This window comes from Mesitornis unicolor, unplaced genomic scaffold (genome assembly GCF_000695765.1).
Source record: "Mesitornis unicolor isolate BGI_N332 unplaced genomic scaffold, ASM69576v1 scaffold40726, whole genome shotgun sequence".
Classification (NCBI taxonomy): Eukaryota; Metazoa; Chordata; class Aves; order Mesitornithiformes; family Mesitornithidae; genus Mesitornis; species Mesitornis unicolor.
In genome coordinates this window covers 31,001-49,723 of record NW_010192481.1, presented here as the reverse complement: position 1 = coordinate 49,723, position 18,723 = coordinate 31,001, and the positions used below count along the sequence as shown (strand labels likewise).

Below are 18,723 nucleotides of genomic sequence, written 5' to 3'. Positions count from 1 at the left end.
GTGTGGTGCAATACAGAACAGAACATTTGCAGCATCTCACAGCATTCTAAAAGAAATCAGATATTTTGTTTTGAACAGAAGTTTTGAGACTTACCAAAATCTTGTGCTTTTTTATGGTTTTCTGACTGATCTCAGCTGCCATCAAAGCTTCCTATATTCAAAAAGTCAAAACCAGAGATATTAGCCAAATATACACTTTCAATACAGAAAGATCTAGAACTGCATAAATCAACTATTTTTCAGAGCAGGGTGTTTGAAGCACTAGAATTTTTAATGCCATGGTTGAATGAACAGCTTTGAATTCATACTCAAAAAAAAGCAGTCACACAAAGAGAAAACTAGTTTTGTTTCCATCTGGGTTCACTCCACATTACTCTATTACGATCAAATCTCAAGATTACAATGAAGCAGACAATGCAATCGCACTGGATCATTTTCAAATGAGAACTCTTCACTACCAAAACCTATGAAAAAAAACCATCAGGAAAGGGGGTGGAGGAAGGCTACTTTTCACTTCCCCAACCCAAAAGTCTTCTCCAGTCCGACTGATTTATACTTAAGTATTAATTGCCATTCTTCTGCTTCTTTCAAATATACAGAAACAAAGCCGGCACTTTTACAAACAAAATGAAACTTATAACATACATCATGAAACACAAGCTATCTACTACCCTGAATGGCTTTCACAAAGGCGCACGCACAGCTGTCACTTGCAAATTACTGGAGTCTTCAGGGACCAAATGTGTGTTTTACATAAACTGCAAAACTGCACTCATCATATGAGTTTGCTATTCAGAAGGAAAAGCATCCACAAGGATTTAAACAAATTTGCATGAGGAATATCATGATTACGTTAACAAAAGGAATATATGCTGAATGGCTTTCCCACATTTTTTTCTTATAATGTGCACCCAACAAATAACACATAAATAAGCATTTGCAAGTTATTTTATGCATTGCAGCATGCATTCTAAGTTATTAACTGCAGGACATCAGAATCCAAAACACTGGGTGCATGTTAATGTTGTCTGTAAGAATTTATTATTTTAGGCGTTTAGATATACAAGCTTAAACACACTATTATTTAGGCAACCAAATAGCTGTTTATTTCCAAGGGAACAGTATACCCTTGTTTTTTAATATTTGCTCTGCTTTTTCTGTAACACTACTTTCAGCACCAATAACTCCAGTTCAAGTCCATATTATTTTGCTTGTAAAAGCTTCAACACTGATGGTAAGTAACGCAGAACAATGCACAGTACCCTAATACAACCCTTTGATCCTTTAGTGGAAGCAATATAGAATGGGAAGAATCTAGTATTCCCCACCAAGTCCACTTCTCTTCCCTCTTTAGTTGAGATAAATCTAGAAAAATATCCATATAGATCATTAGTTAACTATTCTGCTTTTTTAAAGACAAAAACCAGCTTTAATAATTTTCGGTGACAGCTCTAATACCTTTGACATCTGATGCCAAAAGCAGTATTCACTGCACCTAATTCAGCTACCTCACTTGGGGGCAATTCAGATGAGTTGTTTCAAAATGTAGGCTAACTCTCCAGAGAGATGTATAGTCATCTCCTAACCTTTACAAGCATCCAGTCAGTAACTATAGAAACAGAAACTATCCAAATCCAAATTATCTAGCAAATTTTATCATCCCACTCCAACTTCCAAACCAGGAAAGCCTGAAGGAAAGAATGTTGTAAAAATTACTTCGTATTTCTTCTTTTCAAGAAGCCAGTCAATGTGGTCATCTTGGTCCCGCTCTTTGGCCACAACCACATCTCTTGGGCTGATGATATAAAAAAGCGATTCACCTTCCGAATACTCTGCAAATGCATACACAGTTTTGTTATTATCATATTTTCCTTAAGTACAGCCTCGCTTTTTGGTACACCCTTGAGGGGAGTTTAAAAAGAGGAGATGCAAGGAAGACAGCAACAATACTCCTGCAAAACATGCTTGTTTGGGAAGCTGTATTTTCCAATAAATTAAAACTGGTTTAAATGGCAAATTAGCTTTCAAAAAAAATCACTACAGCTTATTGTAAATTCTGATTCATCTACTATGAGTAAACTTTATGATGGTTTAGAACACATTATTATACTTTTAGAGGACTATTACACTGCATAGCCTGCAATAAACTTATTGTCTCCATCAAGGTCAAGGCCATCAAAAGCATAAATGATAAATGCCATAACCCCTGGGGACACAGCACATCATTACAGCAATGCATTTGCAATGCTATAAGTTAAGGTTATATGTATAATGCATTTGTTTATACCATAAGCCTTTATTTTTGCCTAAGTGCAAAGTAAAAATGTACTTAAAGGTAAAATCAAGCACAGATGATGACTGTTCAGAATAGTTATTATTTCCACAGATCCCAGAAAGAAACACAACCAATATTTTGTAGGTACAGAAAAGAAAACCACTTCCCATCTTTTATCTGTCTCTATACACGCATACAGATACACTCCCGAACTGATAAACAATCCACAAAATAATGCTTGTTTTAAAACCATCCCAAAAATTTAGACTTGTCAGATTGACTAGAATATTCATTAAGCATGAAAATAAAACTGTGGGCATCAATGTTTTGCTTAGGGACAGGTATAAAGAAATCCCAATTCTACTGATAGTAACAGACATGTTTTGGAGATCAGGAGGAAACAGACTGTATGCTGCCAGAGAAGATGCTTAAAAATCAGATTCATGGATTTTAAAAGCCAGAAGGAATATTTCTGCATAACACACGATATATCATCTTCACCAAGGAATTCTGCATCAGCTTTGCCATGCATCTTTCTGAACTACAACACATATATCAGAAAACTATCTTTTAGGCTGGACTTGCCAAACTTCAGTTTCTGTTCATTACATTTTACCAGTCTGAGGTCTGCTATATGCCGACAGCTTTGTCAGTACAGGGAAGCTAAGTGCCTTTTAAGTTGATTCAGGTGCATCTTACTGTTTAATAATTTCTATTCCATCTTTGGCTCTAAAGCAGCTTTTCCAGACATTCATTTCACTATTCCTGAAGCTGTTTGTGCCCAAAGAGACACAAGAGTTGCTATGGATCACATCTCCATCAAAGATACTGCCTTCCAAGGTACTGGACTTTACATCAGATATATATTTCTGCCTTTCCCGGTATGTCTGAATTAATAGCTGCCATTAGAAATCATTATGTTTAAATATGCACATTTGTTTTCTTTCATGTGACTGGTTCTTGTAGATTTCCACTTTACACTAGTTTCATAAGCAGTTATAGACATGTATTCAAGAAGATGACGAAAATGAAGGATGCTGAGTCCTCTCAAATCAAGTCTTTTTTAACAAAGTTATGAAAATAAAACAAAACAATATTAAGAACACCTACCTAAATGATAATCTCTACATTCATTTTCCTGAAATCCTCGTACTGTTAGTGCATCAGAAGAGATCTCTTCACATGACTCAGGTAGGGGTTGTACAATATCCAGTCTAGGCCTTGCACAACACTCCACTTCCTAGAAAAACACAAACGTCTTAGTTGCGTCCTACATGATTTATCTTAGTAATGCCAACTGATGGTTATCTACAAACAAGGCTGAAATCCAACAGCTGCAAACATTCCCAAAGGTCCAGTAATTTGCACTGGGTACTCAGTTGCAACCATATAAGTTGCAAAGTTGTGCTCCATTAACTAGCTGTAATTGCATCTGAAACACAAAGGAAAGTTATTCCCACTTCTGGCTTGCTTCCTTTGAACAAATTAGAACAGAGAAGGAGGTTTAGACAAGACACAGGTCTAATCATCCCTCTCAGTTTGGTCACTATTTTTCTGCTTTTGGTCACAGAGTTTTTCAGGGATATCAGAGATGATCATCAACCATTGCATTCAACAAGCAACAGAACAATTTAAGCCATATTCTCAGCTGGGCTCAGGCCCTGAAGGACACAGCTCTATGAAGCAATGATATTCTCGTAGAAACTTAGGTTTTTTTCAGTTGGTGTTTAAGTTTGCACTTTTAAGCGTCCAGCAGCAGCAAGGGAAAGAATAATCTGAGCACAAGCTAAAATCCTTGCTGTGCTGATGATCTTCGAGTAATGCGAACTTTCAAGTTCAATGTAGGTGCTATTGTTAAGAAGACATCTTAGATTTTCATCTTCCATCCAAGGGAAACTGCTGTCTTCAATTAGTCAAGGTCCAAGACAATCCCCTTTTTTTTTTACTTCTGGCTGTGAATTATAACAAAATACAGAATGAAAGAACGGTAAGACATACAAACTGAATTTACACTGCTCTAGCCTACCCAAATAGCAGCAGCACCACTCAGGCCTTTTATTAATTTCACTGTTCCAGTGCAAGTGAAAAATAATAATAATAATAAAAAAATAATCAAAGCAACACATGAGTTCAATTCTGATCCAATTTGTAACAAGTAGAAGCTGACATTTGAAAGCTGTGAAATCAAGTATAGGGGAAACAGTGTTCTTCACAACCCAACAGCATTTGTAGCAAGCAGTACACCAGGGCACAGAGAGGAGAGTACTTATGTTTCCTTGCCAGAGTTACTCAGAGAATGGAGAAGTTCAGCATCTGGAGTTTGTTTAAAAAGCCAATTAAAAGCAAATACATGAAAAAAAAATCTCTCTTATATGTGCTATTAATATTATACTACCCAAAATACTCTTTTCATCTTTCTTTCCTGAAGCAATTGAAATCCCTTTATCAGTCATTACCTCCTTCCCATGCTGCTACTACATTAACAGTGGCTTCCCAATTTCCTTGTTCCCCAGCATTTCAACACACCTTTTCCTCCCTCTGCCTTATTCCATTTGTTTGCCTCCTTCTCTTTCACTGACTCTCCTGCACTAAAGAGTACCAGCTCTCTTGGGAAACTCTGCTGTGACATTATTTTTCTCCTTAACATAAATATAGAAATAATAATCTGACATCCTGCAGCAGAGCTGGAAGCTAACCCTATTGATTTCAGCAGGCTTGAGTGTTTGTTTGAACACACGGCATTTCATTGCCTAGCAACTTGTGCACCCAGTTGCTTAAGGTTACTATGGTGATGGTTGTCTAATGCAGACGTACTATCGAAAAGACGATCAAGAGCATCTGCCATTCTCACATCACAACTTCAAGGATTTCCTCTACTGCCTCACCTTTTATTTGGCAATATGAAATAAATGTTGGAGACCAGACACAGCACTCACCCGTGCACAGTAGAAATGGCTGACATGAATTCTAATTTCTACCTATCTACACACATATCAGGGTGCACACAACTAAAGGTCTTCAAAGCAAGGGAGACAATGATGCCACTTGCTCACAATCACGCATCTGACCACTGCCACAGTGACTCGCATTGCTTGAGTTGATCAGCTTCACTACTCTCATTTCTTCTAAGATGCAGTGTCATCAAGCCTCTCTTACGGCTAAAAAAGATTAGTGGAAAGAAAGAGAGAAAATGAGAGAAAAAAGAGGGGGGGGGAAAGGAAGGAAAAAGGAGAGAGAATAGAGGTCTAGAGACCTTCTCTGCCTCCTGCAAGAAATAAAGGAACTCAGACAGGATTTCTGAAAGGCAAGTACATTAGTCTTCAGCATCACCTCAACTGACCTTATTGTATGGGTCAGAGAAGTTTCAAGCACTGTTCACTACCAGTGGACCACAAATTTTTTCAGATAATCAGATCTACATGACTGGTTTAAGGCCCAACTCAAAGGGCAGTTAAGTGCTGTGAAAAAACTCAAACATAAAAATAGTTACCATTTTTTCAGAAATCTCCTTTACATATGAAAGTATAACAAGCTGGTCACAAAGAGGTGCAAGTCCACTGATAAAGAATTCGGTGTCGAATTGGAAAACTGAAATACAGGAAAGACAACAGATTATTAAATAAATGAATGTGTATGAACTACTCCTGAAGAAAAACACACAACTGATTTTCAGCAGCAATCAACACCATGCAGTAGCACTTCAGAGAAATGAAGACTCAATACATATAATAAACCTATAGACTTCCCAGTTGGATAAGCAAGATGAAAAATTACATTTAACAGATTAAATTCCACTAAAGCTTGCAGGAAGAAATGTTTGTGCTCCAGGACATGCTAGAGATGAAACACTTGAAATGAATGGTCAGCCCGATTTTCAGTAATCACATTGAAAAAAAACAAAGCAAAACCAACTCAATAAAACAGGCAATAAATTGAACACCTTCATTGGTTTGCATATTTGCAGCAAGTTATGTGGCTGTAACAGAACCACACTTGCTACACTTATAGGTATGATGTATGAAAACACACAGAGCATTATTTGTTTATCATCACAGGAAGATTTACAGATACTCTTGCTATAAAGAGCATACAGTTAGAGTCCCTTTTCTTGTTCATAAAACTGAAAATCTAATTGCCTAAAATTGGTCTTGAAATTGAGACAGTTCTGTGATGACTATTTTGAGAAAGAGAAAGAAAAAAGAGAGCTGAAGTGTATTTACAAAAAGGCTCATTAAAGCAGGCTTCTGCCATAGAAACAGCTATTTTGTTTTATTCTGTTGGATCTACAGTGCAGGCATTCAACATCTTGGAAGCTCTTTTAGTGAGCTCCTCTCTCATGATGCCCAAAACGAATCCGAATGCTGGTATTAGAAAAACTTATCCCTAAAAGCTTTTACAAATGTATCAGATGCATCATAATTTTAAACGTTCTAAAGCATGGTTTTAGAAGAACCTAAGCATAAGTAGAAAAAACAAAGTTTCCTCGCTTACTGCTTAGCACACTACATTACTAAAGTCTACTGTTTACTGAAATAGTTACTGATTATTTTAGCACAGCAAACACAAAATGTAGCATAATGACACTAAAAATATAGTTAATTTTCTTTATCTAAGGTAATAAGAAGGAACAGGAGAAATAATTGTGCTTCTGCTAAAGGAGAAAAAAATACTATCAAGTAAAGTACAGATTTGACACCTGTCTCTCAATGAATAAGCAAATATTGTTTTTCTCTTAATGACTGCTGACACTTTGACATCACTGGGGAACCAAAGCTCAGTACAAGGGTAGAGCACGCAATCTATTTCAGGAGAGAATAGGTTCACATTTGTAATTCTGTATGTAATTATTCTGTTCTAGCCTGCAAGACTGATGAGATTACTTTGACTGAAATCACATGTAGCTCTGATTATTTTAAACAAACTATGTCAGAAACATCTACATAATATATCTTATTCCCAGATTACAATTTAGTATTTGGCATTTTAAAGGCATATGGAAGGCAGGCAGAAAAACATGGAAAAGAAAAAACAAAGTCAAATCCATAATTCTGGCTAGAAGGACAAGCAGAGAAACTTTCATTTCAGCTTTCTTAAGTGACAAGAGAAGGCTCTCAAAGGCATATGAAATACCGTGGTTTGAATGTGGAGACGAAAACAGTGTGGTGAATGGTATATTTCTAAAGATTATGCAGACAGTTGTAAAAATACCCATGTGTGTTTTTTTGATTTTCACTGGAACTTTAGTTCCTTTGCCAGTGAAAATGTTTGTAACATTCACATAATGGTGTGTTTAGGATCAAGCAGTAGCACTATTCTGCAAGACAAAAAATAAATGAACAAATAAAAATCATCACTTCCAGTTTTATTTTTAAAGAGAGTTTAGTTTCATTGGTTTCACTTTCAGCTTTCTCTTAGATCATCCTCCTCAAGAGGCCTTGTTGAAACACAATGCTCTAGCTCTGCTGCTACAACCTAGAACAAAGGCATAGACAGTGCTTCTTGACTTGATGAAAACCTTTGATGCAGCTAATCAAAAAAGTCTTACTGACAAAAATTATAGCTCCACAGAACACTAATAGGTTAATTTGACTTACTCTCTGGACACTTTGTTGTGATCAAAGGGGGAAAAAACCCCCAACATAGAGGCACTGCAGAAGTGTTTTTAATTTGAAGAGGATCCAAAATAATTAAAACAAACATAGCACTCCAGTAAATGGGAATGATCGAGGTATGGCCATGTGTCATACATGTTTATGCCTGTCATAAGACAAGATGGAAGATATGCTGACAATGGATCTACTCTATGTTCAGCATCTAGGTACAGCTGTCAAACAAATTACCAGGAAGCAAAAAGAAGAAACCTGTAAATCTTTTTTTGTTGTTCATTAAAGAAAACATATGAAACACATCACACCACAGAAATAAAACAATGTGTGCTACATTATTTACCCAAACTCCATAAAGCAACCTTCTCTGGAATTTAAAGATCTAGACACACGTGGTAGACTGAGACTAAATGAAGTCTATTTCATTTAATGAAATCTCAGAAAGCAGTCCCTGCTTTTCCACTGCAGATTTACAGATTGAATTTCTGGCTACAATCAATCCCCTTGATTTCAAAGGGGCCAAGTTTCTGACATTGTCTTTTGGAAATGTAAGAAAAAAGCTGAACTAGCATGCAGAGAATTAACATGAAACTCTACATGTGGAGAAAAAGGATTTTTTTTTTCTTTTAATTCCATATGATATGGGAAAGAAATGGAAAAGCCAACACACAGGCTAAATTTTAGCTAGTTCACTCATATATATACACCAGTGGAGCCACAAAGCACCATGAATGAACTGGCCCAGTTTACCTAGAACTCCGGTGCACTGTTAGCTGCTGGGGTGATGCCACTACACATTCCCAAACTACCGTTTAGCCAGCTACCTCAGGTACACCTGCAAAACTTGCGGTCATTGCTGTAGGCCACACTACAGCATCCTCTTAAGTGTTTCCAAGATGGTATGTCCACCACCAGTACTTTTACTTAGCTAGGTTATTTGTGCAAAACAAAACAGAACACAAAATATCATGTTTTTATTAGCTATGATCATGTGCATACAGTTGCATTTGATACAAAATACAAAAAGCCTTTTTTCTTTCTTTTTTCCACAGTATGTCCAGCTAGAGGACCAGAAAAGGTCCAATATAAGTAACACTTAAGCTGTATTTAGATGGATAGAAGCAAATCACAAAGTATAAACATATACACATGGTATATTTTCATTGAAATGAAAGAATATTCTTACTTTTAAATGTACTATCCAACATAATACTTGAAGAAAATGAAAATATCGTATTTTTTTAACATCCTTATTTTTCTGTGAAAATCTTTATATACGAACACCTGCCCCAGCATTTAATTATTTCCTTACAAATTGTTTCTACCTCTCATAAGACTCGACAACAGCTGTCAGTCAAGTTTCCAGGGCAGACAGACCTCTAACTAGAAGCCTGAGCAGAAAGTTCAGAAAGCCCAGTTAAAGAAATGTCAACTGCAACTCAAAAGAAACTGCAGCCTTCTGGGGAGGAACAGTGAAGTAATCCACATGAAGGTACTTTATGTGTGTTTGAGTATCATTGCAACTCCCTGCAAATTTTCTACCTGTACCATTGTCACGGATGAAATGAAGCAGACAAAACTTCATTCACCAAAACAACATCCCACTGACATTCAACAAATATAGGTTCGATATGCTGGTTGGGAATATTACCAGACACAGCTGAGTTAAGAATTCTTAAGTTTTAGGCCAAACGATACAAAATGTGCACTCACTCACTCACCAAAAAGGGAGGACTCTCAATCTCGAGAAGTTTCCTTAAGTGGCGTCCCAACTCAAGGGGAAGAGTCCCCGACTGCAGACCCGCTGCTCCGAGGAGGACCGACTCAAATGAGTCCTCCGGCGGGGCCCCATTTATACCCTGGTCGAATCTGATCTGTGATCAATACATGGTCGTGTCACCCCCTACTGGCTGAGGACCCCAACTTTCCCTCCTTTGACCCCCACTGTGTGGCCCAGACATGAGCTGTGAGGGGGGAGGCAGTCCTGGCGCCACCAGGGCCAGAAACTTTAGCACTGTCTTTTGTTGGGTCTTTCTCAGGTCTTTAGTAGGGTGGGTGCATCTGCCACAACCATATATGTAAAAAAAAGCAATTATTTACCTAATCATGTACACACTGTGATGGCATTTTAATGGACTACCTTTTTCTTTGAATTTAAGTAGGAAGAGGGGTAGGGTAAGAATAAAATCAATGGCGGGTCCTGTACATCAATGATTAGCAAAAACTGGTGCTTCCAAACTTGGAATTCCCATCCTTTACTATTTATTTATAATCAAAATGGTTGGAAAAGCCATACTCAAATTTATTTTTGTTCAAATTTTGAAGGTTCAGAAAAGATGCCGAGAAAATTTAGCAACTATAATCAATCATTCTACATATAACTTCGAATGCCACAGGGCAATGAGGATGAGCATTTTCATTAAAGCAGGGCAGTTAAAATTATACTGTTAATTGAATACAATCACTGAACAAAAAAACCCCACAACTAGGCTTAACATCGACTCTGTAGAGCCTCTGTCACTGAAAGTTGTTGTCTTACTACTTGCTACCATCACAAAATGGAAATGAGCAAGAATTTTGCTACTAAACAAAACAATTTCTCTCAATTATAGTATCACATAATCAGAAACATCAGGAAAAAAAACTCACTATCTCATCATGTCAGTAATCATTCATTTGGTGAGGTCTACTCTTTCAATTAAACTAGAAAAATGTTTTGTCTACTGTAAGCAGTATTACAACTTGCTTTTCAACCTGCAGTTAGGTTGTGTGAAACAGAAGTGCTGCCATGGCGCTAACCCCTATTCCATCTCACACATCAATAAAAATCAGCTTTAGAAATATGGCAATTGCCTGTTCAACTAACTACAGACACAACCTTTCCTTTAAGGAAATCCCATGGAATCCTTGATAATAACTGGAAAGTCAGGAGCTTAAGTTTCAAAGCTTCAAAGTCCATTTTCTGAAAAAACTCTTTTTCTTTACACATTGAACTGAGAAAATGTTATTACCAACAGCAAACATATTCAGAAGTCTAATAGTCTTGACTAATTTTATCAAGAAATTTATAAATTATTTGTTTGGCTTGTGGCAAAACAGGATGAACAAAATTCCAAAAGGAATCAGCTATATAAATGGGTTGGGGTTTTTTTGTTGTTTTTTTGTTCGGGTTTTTTTTTGGCAATTTGCTTCTCAGAGTGTAGCAGAATTGCTCCATGAGATGTTTGCATAAATCAGTATAAAAAGTTGATGACATTTAGTTACAGTTAATTTCCTGCTCATCACATTCATTAATTAAGCTCTGAGTTCCATCTATATAGAGAGAAAAATGTTAGTAATGTAGATGTCAGAATCTTATGTCACAAACCAAGAAAAAAAAATACTCCCATGTTTTCTTTTTAGATAAAAATGTGCAGTGCCAATGCTGGGTGGTAACACGCCATGCAGTTACATAGCTATTCCCTTGTAAAACACATAGATGTGCTGTTACAAGCATATCCACAAAACATGCAATTCTTAAACCAGAAAGCTACTTTGTGGGGAATTTGGGGGAATGCAGAGGGGAGACAAGTGTTACAGAGGCACTGCTGTCTGGATGGCACCTAGAATTAAGCTGAGATTGCTCAGATAATATTTGGGCTAAAATAAATTGAATAGGGAGTTTCAAATTGACTTCAAGTCTTTTACTGGCTTCCAGTGTTAATCTCTATTTCCTGCTATCATTAACACCCTGAGTAACTGAGGCAGAGAGAAAGTACTTCTCCATAAAAGTATATAAAATCCCAAGCTACCTGACAAGTCCATCGAAGACAACATGCCCCATTTCACTTTGAAAAAGTATCGTATTAACTGCAAAGTTCTAATTAGTTCTTCAGCAACCAGCCTTCTCATGGGCTCCAGTCGAGAAAGGGTTCCCTGTTCAGTCCAGAAGCTGTCCAGCATTACAGCTTTTGTACGTGCATCAGGGGTGAGCACAGAGGTTAAGCACTCTTTAAGAAGGATCACAAAGGCATTTAGTCCACGTTAAGCCTGTAATTCAATACCAATACTTTCTAATCAATACACTACTTCACAGAGGTAGCTGACAGAGCTAAACTGATAGGATCTGCTCAGCTAACATACATTTAAACCTAAATAGAAACATTTCACTGGAGTTTATCTTCAACACTGAATGAAGACCCACAGAGGCAATGAACTGTAACATATAACCAGAGACAATGGAAAAGATTACTGAAGAAAAGCACCACTAATGTACTGAAAGATGTAAATAAAATTAGCAATGCCACGCTGATCTCAATGCACCAGACCTGTATAATCTAATTTCTCTGACAGCATTACAGCAATCACAGCATTACCTTCTTTAAAGCAGCTAGAACAGTTTAGTGGTGTTACTTTCCCACATTACGGGCTGTCTGGTTTAGCATCATGGTAGACACCATATTTATTTCCTGCCTCAGTGTAAGTATAGCTATGTGACAAGACAGAATCAGAAGATGAGGAGCACCTTGTTACACAGGATCCTATGTACCTAACTTGCAATGCAGGAAATGCTGTTTCCTTATTCACTAGGCTGCAAACCACTGAAGAAACTTTAATGATAGACTAATGCCATAGTTTACTATGATACTGTTGTGGAACTTTAAGGCCCTCAGAATGGCTCTAAAAGAGCATAAATCTGGAGCTGTTGAGACAAGAGGAAACACTGCATCATCATATAATTCATATGTATTACCCTGATGAGCAGAGAAGCACCTACGTAGTCTCCTACTCCAGTTGGAGGATATTCTTGCCTTGTATAAATTCTTTACATTATGAAAGCATATCAGCTTATGCATCCACGTAGAATATAAATGGCCTTGCAAAAAAACTATACTGGTTGCTGGTCTGCCCATTAATAATATTGGACCTTCCAGCTATGCCTTTCAGAAGTAAAGTTGAAACAAAATTGAACTAGATACCATGGCATGACATACATGCCTCTCAAGAAGACCTTCTATCTACATCAAAAGCTATTGTAATTTATATTAAGACTTGAACAAATAATGCCTGTCTCTTTTCTCTCCCAATCTAATACCCACATTTCAATGAGTGCTGCTGACAGCATTTGGCAGAGCTGTTTCAGTGCTTTGACCTGAAACCAGAAAGAAAAATTGAAAACACATCATTAATAGGTTGAGATAAAATGCCAGTCCTGAAGAATACGGAGAAGATTTTAGGCTAAAAACTGTAAGATGAAAAAGTCACTTCCACAGAAATCTCTAATCTTCAACTCTGCACCTAAATAGTCTGATGACAGCATTTTATTTTATTTTATTTTATTTTATTTTATTTTAATGACGTTCCAATGGACAGTCAGGTAAGACTAGCTTTCTCCATGCAGATACATTACAGCTGAAGCAGAAACTGCCTCTGTTCACTTGTCACTACATAAAAAAACACATTTAATTATTGTCTAAAAGCTACTTACAGGTATAGAAAAAAATATATAAAAGGTCTGAGGCTAAAACTCAAGACTGAGCTTTTGACAAAATTCTCTCAAATACCCTAGAATTTTACAGTTAATTGTGGGATCATGTAAACTTAAACAACAAACAGCTTTCAGGTCCCAGTTAACTGTCAGGTATGCCACCACCTCTCAGTATCCAGAGTTCAAGAAGTCTCCTAGTTGATTTTCAGAAGTGCTTTTAAAATGATTGTTTCCCGAGACCAGAAAGCAGAGTATACGCTTATGTCATACACCGTTCTAATCTGACATGAGTCAGGATCTTGCTTGAACACTCTTGTCTACAAACTTGTGTCATTACAGCCAAAATGAGGAAGCACCAAAGTTTACAAACTGTTGTCCACTCTGATCTGAAGAGTCCTGGAGGGCCCATTTATCTTCCCAGCACTACCTCATCATAGATATTTCCTTTCCCCAAAAGTTTCTTCTGGGGACAGTTGTGACTTTTTTGCTACATCCTCTCCTCCCCATCATATTTCCTTTGAATTTCACTTTATGCTTTACTTAATACACATGTTTTGTGAATACGTATTCTATTAATCGGCAATAATTAAATTTATTCACATCACATAACTAGACAAATAAGAAAACAAAGGAGAACCTAAAACTCAGAAGCAAAAAAGGCAACAAATTCAAAACAGTTTTCTAGCACTACACCAAACAGATGTTTAAAAAACAAACAAACAAAAACCCCAAAAAAAGTTATGAGTAGTGTAGTCAAACAACACATAATCGAATAAAGTAGTGTCTGTTTTCTCCTTACTACTACACTGATTATTTAACCAAGATGAAAAACCAAGTTCTCTGTAGGAAATCTGCGTGAAGGGAAAGCTAAGACATCCACTATTCACACAAAGATCTCTGATTTTAGATTGTCACAGAATTTAAGATTCTCTACAAACAGAAAATAAACCTCAAACAACTATGCAGGAGAACATTATGATAACCTCAACAACTACAAATGAGGAAACATTTATGTTATGACTACATGTTGCCTCTGAACTGTAATAGCTTTTTCACGCTAGAATGTGAAAACAGACCTTTAAAGCTGATATAGTTTTGAAAAAGAGCACATTTTGTACAACCATACCTATTTCCACATAGCGGTTTGGAAGGTCACGCATTTCACTGGCATGCCGTTCTTTTACTGAGCAAACCTAGGAAACAGAGATTTGGATCATTATGATGAACAAACTTCAATTCCTAAAATAATGCTCACTTTTCCCAGAAACTCCTTTTCTTATTGAGACATTCTCGGAGATGCAATCCAGTATTTTGAAAAAATCAGACTGTAAAACTTCACTAAAGAAGAAAAACAGACAGCAAAGTTGTAGCTGTAGTCCACAGCTTTATAAATATGCTGGCAGAAGAGAAGCAAGATGGATCACACAAGAGAAATTTGAAAATATCTGCCTGCTATGATTTTTCATTGTAGCATATATGTAAATTTGTTTTTGGTATCTTCTCACACTTTGTGTCTCACCACCTTCCAATTTCAGTAAGAATATGCTATTGCAACTCCCAGTAACAGGAGAAGAGTATGTACATACAAATAAATACAAACACCCAAATGTTGTGAAGCATACACAATACGAGGGGGAAGACAGATGCCAAACTTATGAGAAACCTCCTAATTTGTAAAACTCTCTGTTTAATGCTCCAAAAGCTTTTTACACTTCACCTACCTCACTTTACCCTCCCTTTCCATCTACTCCTACCAAGCACTTTTAATTTCCCACTGTGCAGCAAAGTAGCAGTTTGTTATTAGAAAACAGCTAACAGGCTTGTAACAAACTCATGTCAGGTGCTAGTCTGAGTAAATCATACTTGCACAAATTCGAAATGCCAGTTCTCTGCTGAAAGCAGAACAAAACCCCACGCAGCCTGTTCTCCACCCCATCCCTTTTCTTCTCCATGGTTGACTAAAATTGTGTGGCTGTTTCAGCAGCTGCAACCTCCTCAACCCTCTAAAAAAGCACCTCCAAAAATACCTCATGGTAAGTTGTTTATCCTTAAGGCTAATCAAAAGAAATGAATTCAACAGCCCACTAAAAGCTTTCAAAAGAAGAAATCTCTCCAAGGCACAGAGGATAGAAGCATCCTCGAGGATTACATTCACTGTGCGCTCACACAGAGATCTGTCTGACTGCTGGGTGTCTATCACTCCTCCTCCTCATGAGGGTCAGTTCAATGACATTTCTATGGCAGCAGGAGTTCTGCACACTGTAGTCAAACCAAATTCTATTTTTTTCGATTGTCTTTGCTTTTCAGAAATAATCCTCTGTTTGTCTGTGATAACAGCAAGCATTTATTACAAAGACAGGTAATTGCACCTTTACTGAATTTCCCCAGCCAATAATCAGTGTTAAATTATCCTTCCAGCAAAGGCTGCAGGGATACATATCTGGGCGAAGACTTATGTCATCTCGAGGCACATTGGTAATTCTTTGCTTGGAGATCATGTCAAGGATCTTCACACCCTGAAAGTTTAAATACAAGAGAACTTTATTCAGTATGACAAACTCCTACTCACCACATCCTGTATTATTTTATACACTAAGGCAGTCATAGCAGTTTATGAAGTACGTTTCAGGGTAAGGCAAAAGCTGTTGATACAAAGACCCATCTAACCCAGGAAGCGACAGAAGGAACACAGGGATTAGAGTAAGTTAGCTATTTAAAATTCACATGCCAAGTGAAAAGTTATGATAAGTGAATGAGTGACTGATTAGCAACTCCAGTCATGAACCAGTTCAGCTTGTTGGGCTGGTGCTACTACTGGAGAAATTAAAAATCCCATCTCTACCATAGCAGCCCCTGTAGAGAAGCAGAAATTTCCACCCTGGAAAAACAAAAGATGTGAAGCAACAGCTCATTAAGATAAATGAAAGCAATTCGTACTCTCCAAAAATGCATTTCTACTCTTGCATTAAAACAGAAAAGCAAGCATATTCAAATGATGCTTGGTTTTGTATGCTGAGATTTTTAACTCCTCAGGAAATCTCTCAAAATAATAGAACTAAAAGTTTAAAGAAAGGAAGATTAAAGTCATTTAAGAGAAAGAGAAGGAAAAAAAAAGAGCCATTAATCAGATTTTTCCATGCCTTTTAGAAAAGGTGAGCTATAACCTTTCCAACAGCAAAATGGAGATTAATTTCATGTTAAATAATGACTTGTTCTTAGTAATTTAAAAACAAAAGTCCCCAAAACAAAACAAAGTGTTTTAGTAGATATTTCCTTTAAGCTCAGTGAGCAGAAAAAACCACTCTCATGATCACAGGAAAGGGGATGGAAAGGACCTCAAAAGGTCAGTGACCAAGATGCCATTCTACGTTAGGATTTTTCTAGTGACAAAACTGATTTAAAAGATCCCCCTGTCCATTTCTATGTCCCCAGCTGTAGAGATTGATTTGTAAGTCAAAGAATCTAAACATGGGGGTTCTTTTATTTTTTGTAAATCATAAGGAGCAGTAAGTGGTATAGGGGTGGGCCACCTTTTTTTTTTAGTAATCTTTGTTACTGAAGAACTGTGAGCATGGAACACACTCCTACTGGCATCTCTTAGGTTAACAGTTTATCAAGGTTTCAGAAAAAAACTTTAAACACAGCATCTACAATGTCCAGAGCCCAGATCCCTGAGTAACATGAGCAAGGAGCTTACGTTTTGTGTTTTCTAAGCTCACCTGATAACATTTGCAATCTTGCTTGAACTGCATTTTAATAAAGTTGTCTTTTATTAATCTTATCATTTTGTCTTCAAGGATGATTTTCAGATAAAAGTGACCCATATCACACCTTCTGTTTTCCTGCAAGGCAGCAAATCCTATATGGGATAGACTAGCTTGCCTTTCAAGTGCCTTTCAAACCAATAGCATAAGATCCATAGAAGTCTGCCATTTGCATCATGAACCAAAAAAAACTTTTAGAGTCAACTTCCTATCATGAAGGAGCCTAAAACTTCCTCAAATGGGAGTCAGGCAGCCTAATGCCTGTAAGGATGTGGTCCTCAGGTGTCTCAGTTTGTACAACTTGCACTCTTGGCCATGGAGGGAGAAGAGGGCACAGCTGCAAACATGGGTTACTTGAGAATCTGACAAGCAGAATTAGACCTTGCCTAAATCACCTGGACCCCATCTCAGAATACCTAATTTCTCACAAGGTCATGTACAGTGTGTGAAATAAAAGAAGCACTAGAAAACAAAAAAAACAGCTAGCCACAAACACACAGTAAGAAGCAAACCTATAAAAGATTTTCTGTGACTTTGAAAGAAAAAAAATGGAACACCAAACCTTGCTAGATGATGGAGAAATATTTTAAAAAGGTAAAGGGGGAAGGGAAAAGCCAATAACCAAATATATTAATCTTCTGGAGGGCAAGTGTCATTTCATTTTCCATTGAAATATAGGCCCTGATCAGGGCTTTTTGTCTCTGACAGATGGCTCTCAACATTTTATTAGTATTCTGTGTTCTGATGTGGCATATCATCTCTAGGGATAGCTCTCCCCAACTGTCCTATCTATTCCCAGCAGATTCACTTAGAATATATATTTTAATTGTATGGCTCTGAAAGAACAAAACCTTCAGAAGAGCTAATGCTATCACAATCAAGCACTCATTGAAGTTTCAGTTCTAATGCAATTGTTAAAGGAGAGTAAATAAACAAAAGTCCACCTCTAACAATTTCATATCAAACTGATTTTGAAAGGAGTAAAAGAACAATAGCTTTAAAATATTTTAATAAATGTTTCCTTTCAGGAGGGAAAAACAGCAGAAAGGGTTCAGAAGTACTTTTTCCACATTTTAAAATAAGACTTCAGAATTTAGACATGATATACCTTAAAAACATAACCCTCACTGCTAAGCTTTAAAACACAGACCTTGACCCATCAATTAGATATACAGTGATAGGTGAAATGCAACACTCAGCATGAAACCAATGGTTCCCTTTAAAATATGAATTACTCTTAGAGGAAAAAGGGCCTATTTTCTCCTAAGTCTAGCCTTTTGTAGTGGCCTACCAAAATGAGAAATTGTAGCTATCATTTTTTTTATAATCTGAAACACTAGAAGTGCATATGATAATGTCACTTCAGTAGAAATTACAAAATCCACGCAGGCTTGGGTTTTTTTAGGGATGATGGTGAGGATGGTGATGTTCTATTTATTTTTCTTTATGAAGAAGTCACATTGGCATTCCTTATTCAGACAGTTTGCTTCAATCACACTGGTCAAAACTATGCTATACAATAATGTACAGTAGCAACCACCCCCAACAGCGGTACGTAGGGCTACTTTCTTCAGAAGTGGCAATCGTATGAAGAACACTGACCAGTCAGCA

General features: G+C 37.0%; 1 protein-coding gene across 1 annotated transcript in view; it reads right to left on the bottom strand.

Annotated features, from left to right (window-relative positions):
- VPS41 (vacuolar protein sorting 41 homolog (S. cerevisiae)) overlaps positions 1-18,723 on the bottom strand; it is a 63,942-nt gene that overhangs the window by 29,424 nt on the left and 15,795 nt on the right. Inside the window, exons 5-10 of the mRNA XM_010187104.1 lie at positions 15,718-15,864; positions 14,475-14,541; positions 5,766-5,863; positions 3,386-3,515; positions 1,717-1,832; positions 95-151 (exon numbers count right to left, since the gene is read on the bottom strand). Of these exons, the coding sequence (XP_010185406.1) occupies positions 95-151; positions 1,717-1,832; positions 3,386-3,515; positions 5,766-5,863; positions 14,475-14,541; positions 15,718-15,864 (615 nt within the window). The remainder of the gene's footprint in view (positions 1-94; positions 152-1,716; positions 1,833-3,385; positions 3,516-5,765; positions 5,864-14,474; positions 14,542-15,717; positions 15,865-18,723) is intronic.